At 40.7% G+C, this 13,378-nt stretch overlaps 4 protein-coding genes across 4 annotated transcripts; 3 read left to right on the top strand and 1 right to left on the bottom strand.

The window, feature by feature from the left end:
- Positions 1-2,093: 2,093 nt before the first annotated feature.
- Positions 2,094-5,120, top strand: LOC112191432 (heat shock 70 kDa protein 1). The gene is made up of 2 exons (XM_024330780.2): positions 2,094-2,402; positions 3,183-5,120. Exons 1-2 carry the CDS (start codon positions 2,189-2,191, stop codon positions 4,910-4,912), a joined length of 1,944 nt encoding a protein of 647 aa, XP_024186548.1. The 5' UTR covers positions 2,094-2,188; the 3' UTR covers positions 4,913-5,120.
- Positions 5,121-5,264: 144 nt separating this feature from the next.
- On the top strand, positions 5,265-7,384 carry LOC112191433 (protein STRICTOSIDINE SYNTHASE-LIKE 10). Its single transcript, XM_024330781.2, has 2 exons — positions 5,265-5,801; positions 5,985-7,384. Exon 2 carries the CDS (start codon positions 6,044-6,046, stop codon positions 7,025-7,027), a length of 984 nt encoding a protein of 327 aa, XP_024186549.1. The 5' UTR covers positions 5,265-5,801; positions 5,985-6,043; the 3' UTR covers positions 7,028-7,384.
- A 162-nt stretch (positions 7,385-7,546) lies between these two features.
- LOC112191434 (uncharacterized metal-dependent hydrolase YabD) lies at positions 7,547-8,683 on the top strand. The gene has a single exon (XM_024330783.2). It carries the CDS (start codon positions 7,783-7,785, stop codon positions 8,584-8,586), a length of 804 nt encoding a protein of 267 aa, XP_024186551.1. The 5' UTR covers positions 7,547-7,782; the 3' UTR covers positions 8,587-8,683.
- A 1,167-nt stretch (positions 8,684-9,850) lies between these two features.
- Positions 9,851-12,456, bottom strand: LOC112191431. The gene is made up of 2 exons (XM_024330779.2): positions 12,205-12,456; positions 9,851-11,769 (listed from the first exon to the last, which is right to left on the bottom strand). Exon 2 carries the CDS (start codon positions 11,619-11,621, stop codon positions 10,086-10,088), a length of 1,536 nt encoding a protein of 511 aa, XP_024186547.1. The 5' UTR covers positions 11,622-11,769; positions 12,205-12,456; the 3' UTR covers positions 9,851-10,085.
- Positions 12,457-13,378: the final 922 nt, after the last annotated feature.

Raw genomic sequence — 13,378 nt, 5'->3', positions numbered from 1 at the left:
ACTCTAGACCTCTAGTGTTTCGAACGTTCGATGGAGGTTATGGACTTATGGATTGAAACAAGGTATGAAGCTTTATCAATCTCCTCTGTTCTTCACTTCTTGCTGCTCTGTTTTTCCCAATGGGGTTTCTTGACTTTCCTCAAAGAAATCCCAGATCTCTTTCCTATGATTGTCGATTCTGTTTGCTAGTTGCTACCACTGGTTGTGAGTTGGGGCTGTTGGGCTTTTGTGTATGAGTTGAGATTTGGGGGAGAGAGAGATAGAGAGAGAGAGAGACTGAGAGACTGAGAGAGAGAGAGAGAGAGAGAGAGATTCCATGTTAGCTGAGGTCTGGCCGTCTGGTTGTGAGTTGGGGCTGTTGGGCTTTTGTGTATGAGTTGAGATTTGGGGGAGAGAGAGAGACAGAGAGATTGAGAGACTGAGAGAGAGAGAGAGAGATTCCATGTTAGTCGAGGATCTTGAATTCTTGATTCTTGATCATGGATTCATGGTCAGTGACGGTGTGTCGGTCACTGGGTGAAGGTCAGTCACTCAGAAAATATTATTATTGTGCCCTTCTAATTAGCCTAGACAGGAATTTCATCCTGGTTCCGCCACTGGCGGCTACATTGACCATTAATTATTTGAAGAAGCAAATAGAGGATATCTTCATAAAAAAAAGGTCATACAATTCAATCCTTGTCCATGGAACTCCTGGCACAATCACAAGATACATTACTTGATGCACACATTATCAATGCCTAAGAGTCAGTCGAGCAATAAAAACTTTTGCTGAACATGGATGTATATTCTACATCATGAATCTAAATCAAGCATGACAGGCACTGCCTTCAGCTCCTCGAACTCTTGCTGTTCCCCACCTTAAAGAACTTCTCCTTTAGTGAAATGAAAAGATTTACCAGGAAATTTCGTTCTGATAATATGGTGGGAGAAGGTGGTTTTGGTCGTATCTTCAAGAGTTGGGTTGATTAACAGCTGCCAAGCCTGGTACTGTGGCATGGCATGGTCATTGCTTAGAAGTAATGCAAGGTTCATTTGCTTGCATGCACTTTCACAGCGTCATATACCAGAAGCCCACCTTTCATTGTGCACAAGGGATCAATCAAAGTTCAATTTGGTGGAATGAGAATATATTGAATTTCATTTAAAAGAATCTTTTTTGGTCTAAATTCATTTAAGAGAACCAAGTTGGTCAAAAAAAATATCTGAAAATTGACAGAGGAATATTGTTGATCCTTTTGTTCTAACTTTAAGATTATATATGTATACTTAGTGTAACGTCACCGATATTTTTACTCATTTTGAATCAAGTCCCTTACACGACAAGTCATTTTCATAATACTAAATCACTGAGATTAGGCCAAGTGGTGAAGAAGGTTGAGAATTTGATTGAGATTAACTAGATCTAGCTAATCCAAAATTGAAATATATCAAAAACTTCATTAATTTCAATTTTGAAATCTTCATAATTTTTTTTTTACATTTTCATTGCTTGAATTGAGGTGATCAAGATTCAAAGCATCACATCTAAACCACTCATTGCATAAATCCAACTAGTGTTTATAACATCCATAACGATATCAGTATCATGCCAGATGTCGAGAACTTCTATTATAATAACGCCTCAATTTAAATAAAATTTATTTTTTTTTCACAAATTTTACCATTCTTAAATCACAAAACATCACATACTACACAAGTATCACGTGATAAAATATTCACTAAATACGTTATTATTTTATCTATTTAGAATTCCAATAAAAACACATTTCATACCATCGAAGTCTTCATCCCACCTCTAGCTAAGTTGAAAAGTGAAAACAAGTAATTATCAAGTCACATCACCACGAGTGGGCCTCGCTTAACGCGGGAAAGTGTTGAGAAAAAGCCCACTAGGTCATCGACACAACCTACACAAGCGCCGATTGGAGAAAGAATCAAACTCAACAACGAGTCTCCAAAAGCAACCTGGACACCATCCGAACCGTCCGCTCAATCCAAGGATCCCAGCGGCTCCGGCACTCTAGGGTTCGAACATTCTGGAACTCCAGGCCCACTCAACGTCTCACCCTATATAAACCCATCCACAATCTCCTCTCTCTCCCACTTACGAAACCCTAGCGCCTCTCTACTTTTTCTCATCCCCGCGCCTCTCTCTTTTCCTAGTCAATCTCTTCGTCGACTCAAAATGGCCGGCAAAGGAGAGGGACCGGCCATCGGTATCGATCTCGGTACCACGTACTCTTGCGTCGGCGTCTGGCAACACGACCGTGTTGAGATCATCGCCAACGACCAGGGAAACCGGACGACCCCGTCGTATGTCGCCTTCACCGACACCGAGAGGTTGATCGGAGACGCCGCTAAGAACCAGGTCGCCATGAACCCAATCAACACTGTTTTTGGTAAGATCTCAGATCCAGTTGCTGTTTTGATTTCAGTAGCTTAGTAGATCTTTATGTTTGTTCTTAGTAGATCTTGGATCTTGTGTAATGCTGTTGAAGTTTGTATGCTAGAAATTTTGCTGTATTGTACTGTATGATGTAGTAAATTTTATAGCTGCTTAGTTTGTAGATCTGTGTTGATTTCGCTTGCGGTTTATTGCTGCTGTTTCTTGTTGTTGAATCTGGATTGGATCTGGAGCTGCTGATTTGGATTTTGAATTTGAAAATTTTGAAATTATTGTAGATCTACTTTACTATTCTAATTTGAATTTTGAAATTTCTTTAGGAAAAAGTAATCTAATTGTTGTTCTGTAGTCTGCCTCAACTTATTTTGATGGAAAATAGATTGGTCAATTGATTCTTAAGTAACTTATTGTTGGATGAATTGATTCTTAAATAACTAAATTGTGAAGTCAAATCAGGTTATTAGATGGAATACTTGCAGTCTGTTTTACAATTTAGATTAGGAACAGAGCACTCTGCTGTTAACTAAATGTTATTTATTGCTTGATGTGAAATCTATTAGGTACAATCGGTTGAAGTAGATGTAAATATGAATTAGAGTTTCTATATAGTTGGCCAACTAAAGTTTAATTGACCAATTTATAATCAGTTGACTTAAACAAAGAGTTTTTAGAGTATTGTCTTAATCTGATGGTATTGTCATATTCTGGTTCTGATCCAATTTTATGTAATTGTCAAATAAGGGTCATGTGCTAATAGGTTTTTTTACTGTTGCAGATGCTAAGCGATTGATTGGTCGTAGATTCACCGATGCCTCAGTTCAGGGTGACATGAAGTTGTGGCCATTCAAGGTCATCGCTGGCCCTGCTGACAAGCCTATGATTGGAGTCTCATACAAGGGAGAAGAGAAGCTATTTGCTGCTGAGGAGATCTCTTCCATGGTCCTTATCAAGATGCGTGAGATTGCTGAGGCTTACCTTGGTTCCACCATCAAGAATGCAGTGGTCACTGTCCCTGCTTACTTTAACGATTCTCAGCGTCAGGCCACCAAGGATGCCGGAGTTATTGCTGGTATCAATGTCTTGCGTATTATCAACGAGCCTACAGCAGCTGCCATCGCCTATGGTCTTGACAAGAAGGCCACCAGCGTTGGTGAGAAGAATGTGTTGATCTTTGACCTTGGAGGTGGTACCTTTGATGTCTCTCTTCTAACCATTGAAGAGGGTATCTTTGAGGTTAAGGCCACTGCTGGTGACACCCATCTTGGGGGTGAGGACTTTGACAACAGAATGGTCAACCACTTCGTTCAAGAGTTCAAGAGAAAGAACAAGAAGGATATAAGCGGCAACCCCAGAGCGCTTAGGAGATTGAGGACATCATGTGAAAGGGCGAAGAGGACCCTCTCATCCACTGCCCAGACCACCATTGAAATCGATTCCTTGTATGAGGGTATTGACTTCTACTCAACCATCACCCGTGCTAGATTCGAGGAGCTCAACATGGACTTGTTCAGAAAGTGTATGGAGCCAGTAGAGAAGTGTCTGAGGGACGCCAAGATGGACAAGAGCACAGTCCATGATGTTGTGCTTGTTGGTGGATCCACCCGTATTCCCAAGGTTCAGCAACTCCTCCAGGACTTTTTCAATGGCAAGGAGCTCTGCAAGAGCATCAACCCCGACGAGGCCGTTGCCTATGGTGCTGCAGTTCAGGCTGCAATTCTCAGTGGTGAGGGTAACGAGAAGGTCCAGGACCTTCTTCTATTGGATGTTACCCCTCTATCCCTTGGTTTGGAAACTGCCGGAGGTGTCATGACCGTCTTGATCCCCAGAAATACAACCATCCCAACAAAGAAGGAACAGGTCTTCTCCACCTACTCCGACAACCAGCCTGGTGTGCTCATCCAGGTCTATGAAGGAGAGAGAACCAGAACCAGGGACAACAACTTGCTCGGAAAGTTTGAACTCTCCGGAATCCCCCCAGCTCCCAGAGGTGTACCCCAGATCACAGTGTGCTTTGACATCGACGCCAATGGTATCTTGAATGTGTCAGCAGAGGACAAGACCACTGGGCAAAAGAACAAGATCACCATCACCAACGACAAGGGCAGGCTCTCAAAGGAGGAGATTGAAAAGATGGTTCAAGAGGCAGAGAAGTACAAGTCTGAGGATGAAGAGCACAAGAAGAAGGTTGAGGCCAAGAACGCTTTGGAGAACTACGCCTACAACATGAGGAACACGATCAAGGATGAGAAGATCGGTGAGAAGCTCCCAGGGGCCGACAAGAAGAAGATCGAGGACGCCATTGAGGCTGCTATCCAGTGGCTCGACAGCAACCAACTTGCCGAGGCTGATGAGTTTGAAGACAAGATGAAGGAGTTGGAGAGCATCTGCAACCCAATCATCGCCAAGATGTACCAGGGTGCTGGGCCTGACGGTGCTGGCCCAGTTGATGATGATGTTCCAGCTGGGGGCAGCGGTGCTGGGCCTAAGATCGAGGAGGTCGACTAAGTGAAATGATCCCCGTGGGTGGCTTCGTTTCTTTTTGGATTATTTAGGCGGTCTGGAACAATTTATCGCGTTTATTTTTAATTTTACTTTGATTGTTAATCAGAGCTTTTGTTTTTATTTTTTGCTGAACTTGGAGGCCCTTTGTTATTTTCCCCGGGCAATTTGTCTGGGGCCTTTATTATAATATTTTTCAACTATTCGGTGCTAATTGATCTTACATCTGCTTCCTTATTTTCTTGTTACTCGAGCAAGGTTTTAAGAGTTTTGTTAGGCGTTGGTGTCTGTTATAATAGGCAATACTAAAATCTGATTGGACCAAGCTGATACGTCATTTAAAATTGGATAGGGTCAGATATGAGAAGTCTCCAAAACACACAAACCGTATACCATACATAGCATCATATCAATCTCTCTCTCTCCACCTCCACGCCTTCTGTAACAGAACAACATAAGTCCAACTCTGTCTCAGACTCAAAGTGAATCGGAACCGAAATTCGACCCAAAGCATCTTCATTTATGTCATTAATAAAACGACAAAACATGAAGCATCTTCATTTATAGGAATCTATGACAGTGTCACGGATCCAAATTCCTCAATGTCATATATTTGAGTTGATGATGCCATCTCTGATGTGGGCTTTTGTGACTGCATCTGGAACATGGTAAATAATGGAGAAAGCCAGAAAAGAAAGCCAGAAAGGAAAGCAAGGGAATTGGGTTGTCAAAGGCTGATTTAGTGTGGCAAGTGTAAGATTTGTGTTTTGTAGTTTTTCAATTGTCTTTAATTGGATCTCTTATAAATGACATGTCAGCTTAGTGGTGAAGTCCAAGCAGATCCTAGCACTGCTTGTTACAGCAGAGAAGTGAGTCCCTCTTCGCGTTGGATTCGGTTAGTGCTAACTCAGTAATCCAATTACAAGTTCGATTACATTGTGCGTTGGATTTGGTTAGTGCACAACGTTAAAGATTAACTCAGTAATCCAATTACAAGTTGGATTATGTTTTCTTTTCTGGGATGGATCATTTTTCCAACATACACAAACATTGATAGTTGATACCCTTATAAATACAGGTGGTCTTTCATACACAAATCACAACTAGCAAATTCAGAATCAAGCAAAGTTTTCAGCCATGAGTGTGAGATCAAGTTTCGTGGTTTTCTCGTTTTTCTTTTTGGTTACAATAGCCTCATCTATTTCTCAAGCAGAAGCTCTTTCAATTGGTGGTTTTGAACACCATGAAATTCCTGTTCCGGTAGTTGGCCCTGAGAGTGTGGCGTTTGACTGCAGCGGAGCAGCCTACGTCGGGGTTGCGGACGGGCGGATTTTTAAATGGCTTGGGAGGCAATATGGATGGGCGGAGTTTGCCACAACCTCCACATCTAGGCCAAGAGCATTGTGCGACGGCTCCACCAACAAAGACAATGAGCCAACTTGTGGGAGACCCCTCGGCCTCAAGTTCCACCCCACCACATGCGAGCTTTACATAGCCGATGCCTATTTCGGGCTCTTGAAGACAGGACCTAACGGCGGGGTAGCCCGACAACTTGCAACTTCAGCAGAAGGAATCCCTTTTCAGTTTACAAATTCTGTGGATATTAATCCCGTAACTGGAATGGTTTATTTCACAGATTCAAGCTCGGTTTATCAAAGAAGGAATTGGGAGTCGTCATTCAACACCGGTGACAAAACTGGAAGACTAATGAGATATAATCCAAGTGCAAACCGCGTGGAAGTTTTGCTCCGTGGTTTGTCTTTTGCAAATGGTGTAGCTGTGAGTCTCGATGGTAATTTCGTTCTAGTAACCCAAACAACAAGCAAAAACATTCTAAGGTATTGGGTTCGAGGACCAAGAGCTACTAATTCAGGTGTAGGAGAACTTTTTGCACAAACACAAGGCTTCCCTGACAATATTAACAGAAACATAAACGGAGAGTTTTGGGTTGCAGAGAATAGTAATGGAAGAGGTAAAGCAGCCAAGTTCGATGCCTACGGGAACTTCATGGAAGCCTTGGATGGGCTTAATCCTATTAGCCATGCCCAAGAATTTCATCATAATCTTTGGATAGGTTCGATTGTCAACCCCTTTGTGGGCGTTGTTCGCAACATTTATTAAGTTTTTTTATATATATTTTTTTTTTTATTAAGTGCTAGGGCTACTATCCTTATGTATTTTTATTAAAATTTATTATGTAATTTTCTCATTATTTTTTATATTTTTATTAATAAAAATTATTTTACATACAAATAATGTAAGTGATTCAATACCTATTAGATGATTTCAACATTTGATACTTGCCGTAATTTTTTTATATTTTTGTTAACTAAAAGTGAATATAATATCTTCTATTTGTTCATTTTTAATATTTTATTGATGCAAGTATTATTAATTTATACTTTATCAATAAAATAAAGCAAATTATCTGATTGCTTGTGTTGATTAAAGTCATTAAACAACTCCAACAATTTTGTGGGCGTTGTTCGTAACCTTTTTTTTTTTTTTTTTTTTTTAAAAAAAAACCCCACCCCATTCCCACCCTTGATGGGGCTCGAACTCTTGACCTCTTATATATGAGATCAAAGCCTTACCACCCCACCAACAATTTTGTGGGCGTTGTTCGTAACCTTCATTGAAATGTAGGCTAAATATTCTTAATTTCTTATAGAATTTATTTTGTAATTTTCTCATTGTCTTATTTTTGGGCAAAAATATTCTCATTATCCTTAATAGTATTGTTGTTTTTGTTATTAAATTCTACTTTATCGACAAAATAAAGCAAATTATATGATTGTTTACCTGGTGGAATATCGTAAAGGAAAAAAAAGAGAGACTACTGCATCCTGGACCTCAATTTGTGGTGAGCGCAGAAGATGAAGTTGTTTGATGCCCACTGTCACCTTCAAGACCCAAGAATCTTCGACAAGGCACCACAATTGATCGCTTCAGCCATCGATTCCGGCGTCGTTCGCTTCGCCGTTAATGGGGTCTCGGAGCAAGACTGGCCTTTGGTGAAGCAGATGGGCGAGACTCATAAACCTCACGTAGTTCCCTGCTTCGGTCTCCACCCCTGGTATGTTGCGGACAGAAGCCCCAATTGGCTCAAAACCCTGAGAGAAAGCTTTGACTCCACACCCTCTGCCGCAGTCGGAGAGATTGGATTGGACAAAGGGAAGAAGATGGGTGATTTCGCCGATCAGGTTCATGTGTTTAAACAACAACTGGAACTCGCCAAGGAGTTGAAGAGGCCGGTTTCAATCCACTGTGTTCGAGCTTTCGGCGACCTTCTTGAGATTATGAAATCTCTGGGCCCGTTTCCCCAGGGGTTTTTACTTCATTCATTTCTTGGCTCTGCTGAGATGGTTCCTGAATTCGCCAATTTGGGTGGTTACTTTTCGTTTTCGGGGTTTCTAATGTCCATGAAAGCAAGCAAGGCCAAGAGGATGCTCAAGGCAGTGCCGTTTGATAGGATTCTACTGGAGACGGATGCGCCTGATGCATTGCCAAAGTCTGAAGAATCGGAGCCTCTGCAGCCGGTTGAAGGTGATGATGCTTCGCTGAACCATCCGGCAAATATTCACAACGTGCTGGTTTATGTTGCATCTTTGTTGGAGATAGACAAGGAAGAAGTCGCCGAAGCAAGTTATCATAACGCTGTGCGTTTGTTCTCTTATTAGGTGTTTGAATCCAGGTTCTTTGCCAAACAAATGTTGTAGTTGTTTACTCAACTCAAAAGAATGGAATAAGAATTACATCGTCATATTTCATATTCTATTCCGACCGAGTGATGTTTTTAACTCGAAACAAGCAGTTCTTGTTTTAGACTTTTAGCGAAGAAAGCGCAGCAGACTTTTTTGCACCATGAATTGAATTCTGGTAAACTGAGAATCAAAATCGTTGTCAATTTTGATATGCTGTGAATCAAAATCTTTGATCGACAGGTAATAATGGTCGAATATGGAATCCGATCAAAAGTACGACAATGTCACATTTCCTACCAAGTTTCCATATGCCTAACAATAACGACAGCATCATATCTGATATGATATGATGCTATATGAATGGATGGCAGTACCTACATCTTTCTAGGAATATCCAATGCATCAAACACCCAAATCCTGTCACATTCCTTAAATATCAGCTTCCTTTGACATTTTATCAGCCAGATTATGACTACCACAATATATATTCTAATTATTAGATGATAAGCCATTGGCCACACACAGGAGTGAAAGAGGTGCGTGGCCTTTTCACTCTTCCAAATCCCATCACAGTCCCAAAGACCTTCCACTTGAAGGTACGACTCTGATTAAAAGCTGGGTGGTGGTGTCAACCACAACTTGTATGATGCAGATATCCTCCAAACGTAGATGACTTTATAGACATAATTCAACCACAAGTGGCAAAAAAATAACATGTGAACCTAAGACATGTCGTGCCGCAAGAATGCAAGTCTTGATCAAGCTGCATTGATCAAACACGCAAACTACCATTTGTACAATAACCTGAAAGAATTCTTTACAAAAAGGAGCTACTACTATACGCTAATAACATAGTTTATACAGTTTATAACTTCATCACAATGTTGACCGTACTATATTACTATACTACGCACACGTTAGTTGGCAGTTGCTAATCATCTGGTGTATTTTATTACCTTAATTGCATAAGCCATTTCCTTAATTGCAAAACTTCAATCTGGGACAAATATCAAGAATAAGCCTACTGCTCACACCACTCTAGGTATTGCCACTTTGGGTATTGCCAAGCTGAGTTAATCAACTTTGATGATGGAGTAATAAGAATGAACAAGTTCTGTGCTGATAAGTGAAACCAACAAACAAGAACAAAACTAAGACATTTTAATATTGGAGTTCAACAGTTCAACTTAAATGAGTAGAAATATAAGCTAGCAAAAGTCACCACATTCAAGGTATTCAAGAAGCAAAATTTGAACCATAATTTAAATTACTGGAATCAGATATATAAGCCAAGAACAGACTGTCAACTACAGAAGCATAGAATAGGGAGCAAAAAACTGCAATGACAAATATGAGAAGCAGCATTCTTTTCCCTTCATGGAATACTAAAATACACTTACACTGTATGGTACACAGTTAGTAGAACAGTGCAGCACCACCATAGCAAGAAACCTTAATCTCTATCATTGCCTATCTTAAGTCAACATAAGATCGTTGCCTCCAAGGTGAGGGCGAAGGCAAACACGAACCTCATGTTCTTCTGGTCCAACACGGAGTTTTGGAACCATAATCTCAAGCACTGATCCTGGCCCGTCGTAATAAGCTTCTATGTTAGCATCTTCAGGAATGCGGGTGGAGAGAGGGATTTCTCTAACAAACTCTCCAGGAGGACAGTGCTCAGAGGCAGGATCTGTAAGCCTGAAAGTACGATCATGTCTCTTAATGAATGGCATGCGAGATGTGCTTATACAAGAGACCTTGATGATACCATGAGTGAGAGTGTTCCTCCAAGAAACTTTCACCCTCTGAAGATCCACAAAGGGTAAGCTGATAATGATCAAATAACCTACATCATCCTCATAGATTGTCTTTGCAGCTGTAACAGGCCCATAAACGTTCTTCATTACACCACTAAATTGATGTAGCCACTGCGACTCATTTGGGTTGATTTCCATATCCAGGACCCGATCAGAAGGAGGATTAACACCCAAGTAGCAGTCATCATCATTCCCAGTTGGGAAAAACTCCTTCCTCCTCTTGCTACTGACAGGAGATAGGTCCATTCCATTACCATTTCCATTTCCATTTGCCTCGCAATGGTTGTTGTTAGATGGCTGGGTAGACAAGTTCAATCCAGATCCGTTCAGCAGTTTCTTTGAGTGGTTGTTTGGCACAGTCTTTATTGGAGCTGGTGGCCTCTCCAGCTCAAAATCTGTATTTGGAAGGTTTCTCCATGAGCTAAAATCACCTGCTTCGATAGGGATCGTGAAGTTCATGTCCCTTCCAGTAAGCTCCATCCACCTCTTGCGCTCTTCATCATCAAGAACCATGAGATTAGGTGCCCGGACAAGCTCAATCCCATGAACACACTGCGGATTTGAAAGGCCTCTATAATGCTTCCGTTGCATCCTGTGGGATCGAACAAAACCCTTGTCAACACTAAATGGAAATGGTCGCTCCCCTTGGCGGGAATGCCCATTCATGTAACTCCTCAGCTGCATCTTCCCCAATGCATTCTCCGGCCTCTCCTTGAAAACCCACATGTACATGTTCTCCATGTCGTGCTGAACCATGAAAACATCAAGCCTGAGATCAGTTTTCTCAAACCCTGAAACCCCATTACTGTCCCGGACAATCTTCGCCTTTGATTTCTCCTGCAATGCAGGCTTGAAGTAGAAACTGAAGAAAAACCAGGCACCCCATATGCTGTCTATCCGCTTGGCACATTTCCTTCCAACCTTGGGGACCGCAAGTAGGCTCTCAGTCTCGTAAACCTGTGGACCAAGCCCAACATCCAGAATATCACAGGGTTCCGAATTCCATGACGGCGGCGGGGGGCTGCGCTCGGCCGACAGGGGCAAATTGATGTCAGGTGGACGAGAAAGTATGATCTGCCGATTCATTTCCAAATCCAATTCGTCGTGTGAGGAGGCACTGGAATCCATTGACAAGAGCGTTGATGGGTGATGATTATTCTCCATTGACAGGGCGGTGAGGAGGGAATCAACCATTTCAGCTGAGCAGCAGCTCCTGGATGGTGAGTATTGTTGCTGGTGGATTGAATATTGCCATTTTCCCAAAAACAAACTCAACAAAGTAACCTTATAAACACCTTCATCCTCATATCAATCCCCACTATATCTCCCCTCCATCAAAACCCTAGTTTTATCAATCAAAATAACAAATTCCTCTCACACACACAATCAAATATCCAATAAACTACAACAAGGTTCAATCAAATTCCAAAAACAAAAAAAAAACTAAAATTTATATCGAAATGAAAGACTGAGAGAGCAGCTTGAAGAATTTTTATTTTTTTTATTTCTAATAAATCTCTTCAATCTCTACCTAGGGAGAGAGAGAAAGAGATATCGAAAACGCTATAGAAACACCATATCCAACCCTAACCCAAGAATCTCAACAATTCCTCCAAACCCAGGTGGAAAACAATGAATCAAAACCATCAAATCCATAAAACCAATTTTAAAAAGCAAAATTAAAAATTAAAAAAAATAAATAAAATAAGAAGAAAAATTTATCCTAAAAGAGTCAAAAATCCAAAGACCCAAGAGTGGGGATCTTGAAAGAGGTTACCTTTTGGGATAGGCATCGGGGAACCGGAAACAAGAGGGACCTCCATAGCTGACCATGATGCTCATCTCCAGCATATCATCAACTACCATATTTCTTTTTCCCTATTCCAGCTTTTATTTTTATTAGTTCTAAATTAAATTCTTTTTTTTTTCGATTTATGCCAGTCCAAAAGTGAAGGGTGAGGCTAATTGGAAATTTTCGGGACTGAGAATTGAGATTTGGAGAAGTAGAAGGAGAAATTTCAGAGTCGTGTGGGAGCGTCTCATTATAAAGAGAGAGGTGCTGGGTTAAAGCCTGCACTGGATGTCACCCATTTGGCCTGCCGTTACTTACCGCCGTGACAGTGCGCCTTTTTTTGTTTTTTTTTTTATCCCATCAATTTTGTTTTTATCTTTTAATATTTCTTTCATTTTTTATTTACTTTTTTAAAAAAATTATAAATTTATTGATAAAACTAGTGACATAAGCACAAAAAATATATAAAACATGGAGCATATTAAAAATTCACTCTTCACATACTAAATTTCATAATGAGGTAACTAGATAACAATTCAAGAGGTATAGATCTTCAGCTTCTTGTCTTCTTCGTTGCAAAAGAGGTTTTTGCTTTCAACTTTCACTCCTTAGGCTTGTTGACAATACCAGTTATGCGACCCTTTTTCTTTTCTATTTAGGTCAGGATTCAATCGGATTAGACATGGTTAGAGCATGAGGAATCAGCTCCACATGAGAATACTAGAGTGGTAGTTTAGCTATTGTCCTATGCTTATTTTGGTATTCTATATAGTTCATGTTAATGCCATGCTTTATAATTAGAGGACTAGAGATATCACGTAACACAACCATATCATTCAAAATCTTCTCTTTAATTAGATAACCGACTTGCAGTGATACGATTTATTTCGGGGTACATTCGTGTTGTGCGCATTAGTTGTTCAACTTGCGAGGTGGCAACACTGGGCTTTAGTAATTGACAAATATCACTTATGACATGCATAAGCATGCATGAAAACTTGATTTTTGTTCTACATTTTCTCTCTCTTTCTCTAAGAGCAGCTCCAACAACCACATCACACCATCATCTATTCACTCTTACAACTTCAAGCTGGTTAGAAGCTACGCTTAGAATGCCCTCCAAAATAACGGGTGGAAGTGAATGATTTTGGTTTGGTAA

Source organism: Rosa chinensis, chromosome 3 (genome assembly GCF_002994745.2).
Source record: "Rosa chinensis cultivar Old Blush chromosome 3, RchiOBHm-V2, whole genome shotgun sequence".
Classification (NCBI taxonomy): domain Eukaryota; kingdom Viridiplantae; phylum Streptophyta; class Magnoliopsida; order Rosales; family Rosaceae; genus Rosa; species Rosa chinensis.
Note: the sequence above shows the minus strand (reverse complement) of the source record. Positions and strands in the feature narration are given on the sequence as shown.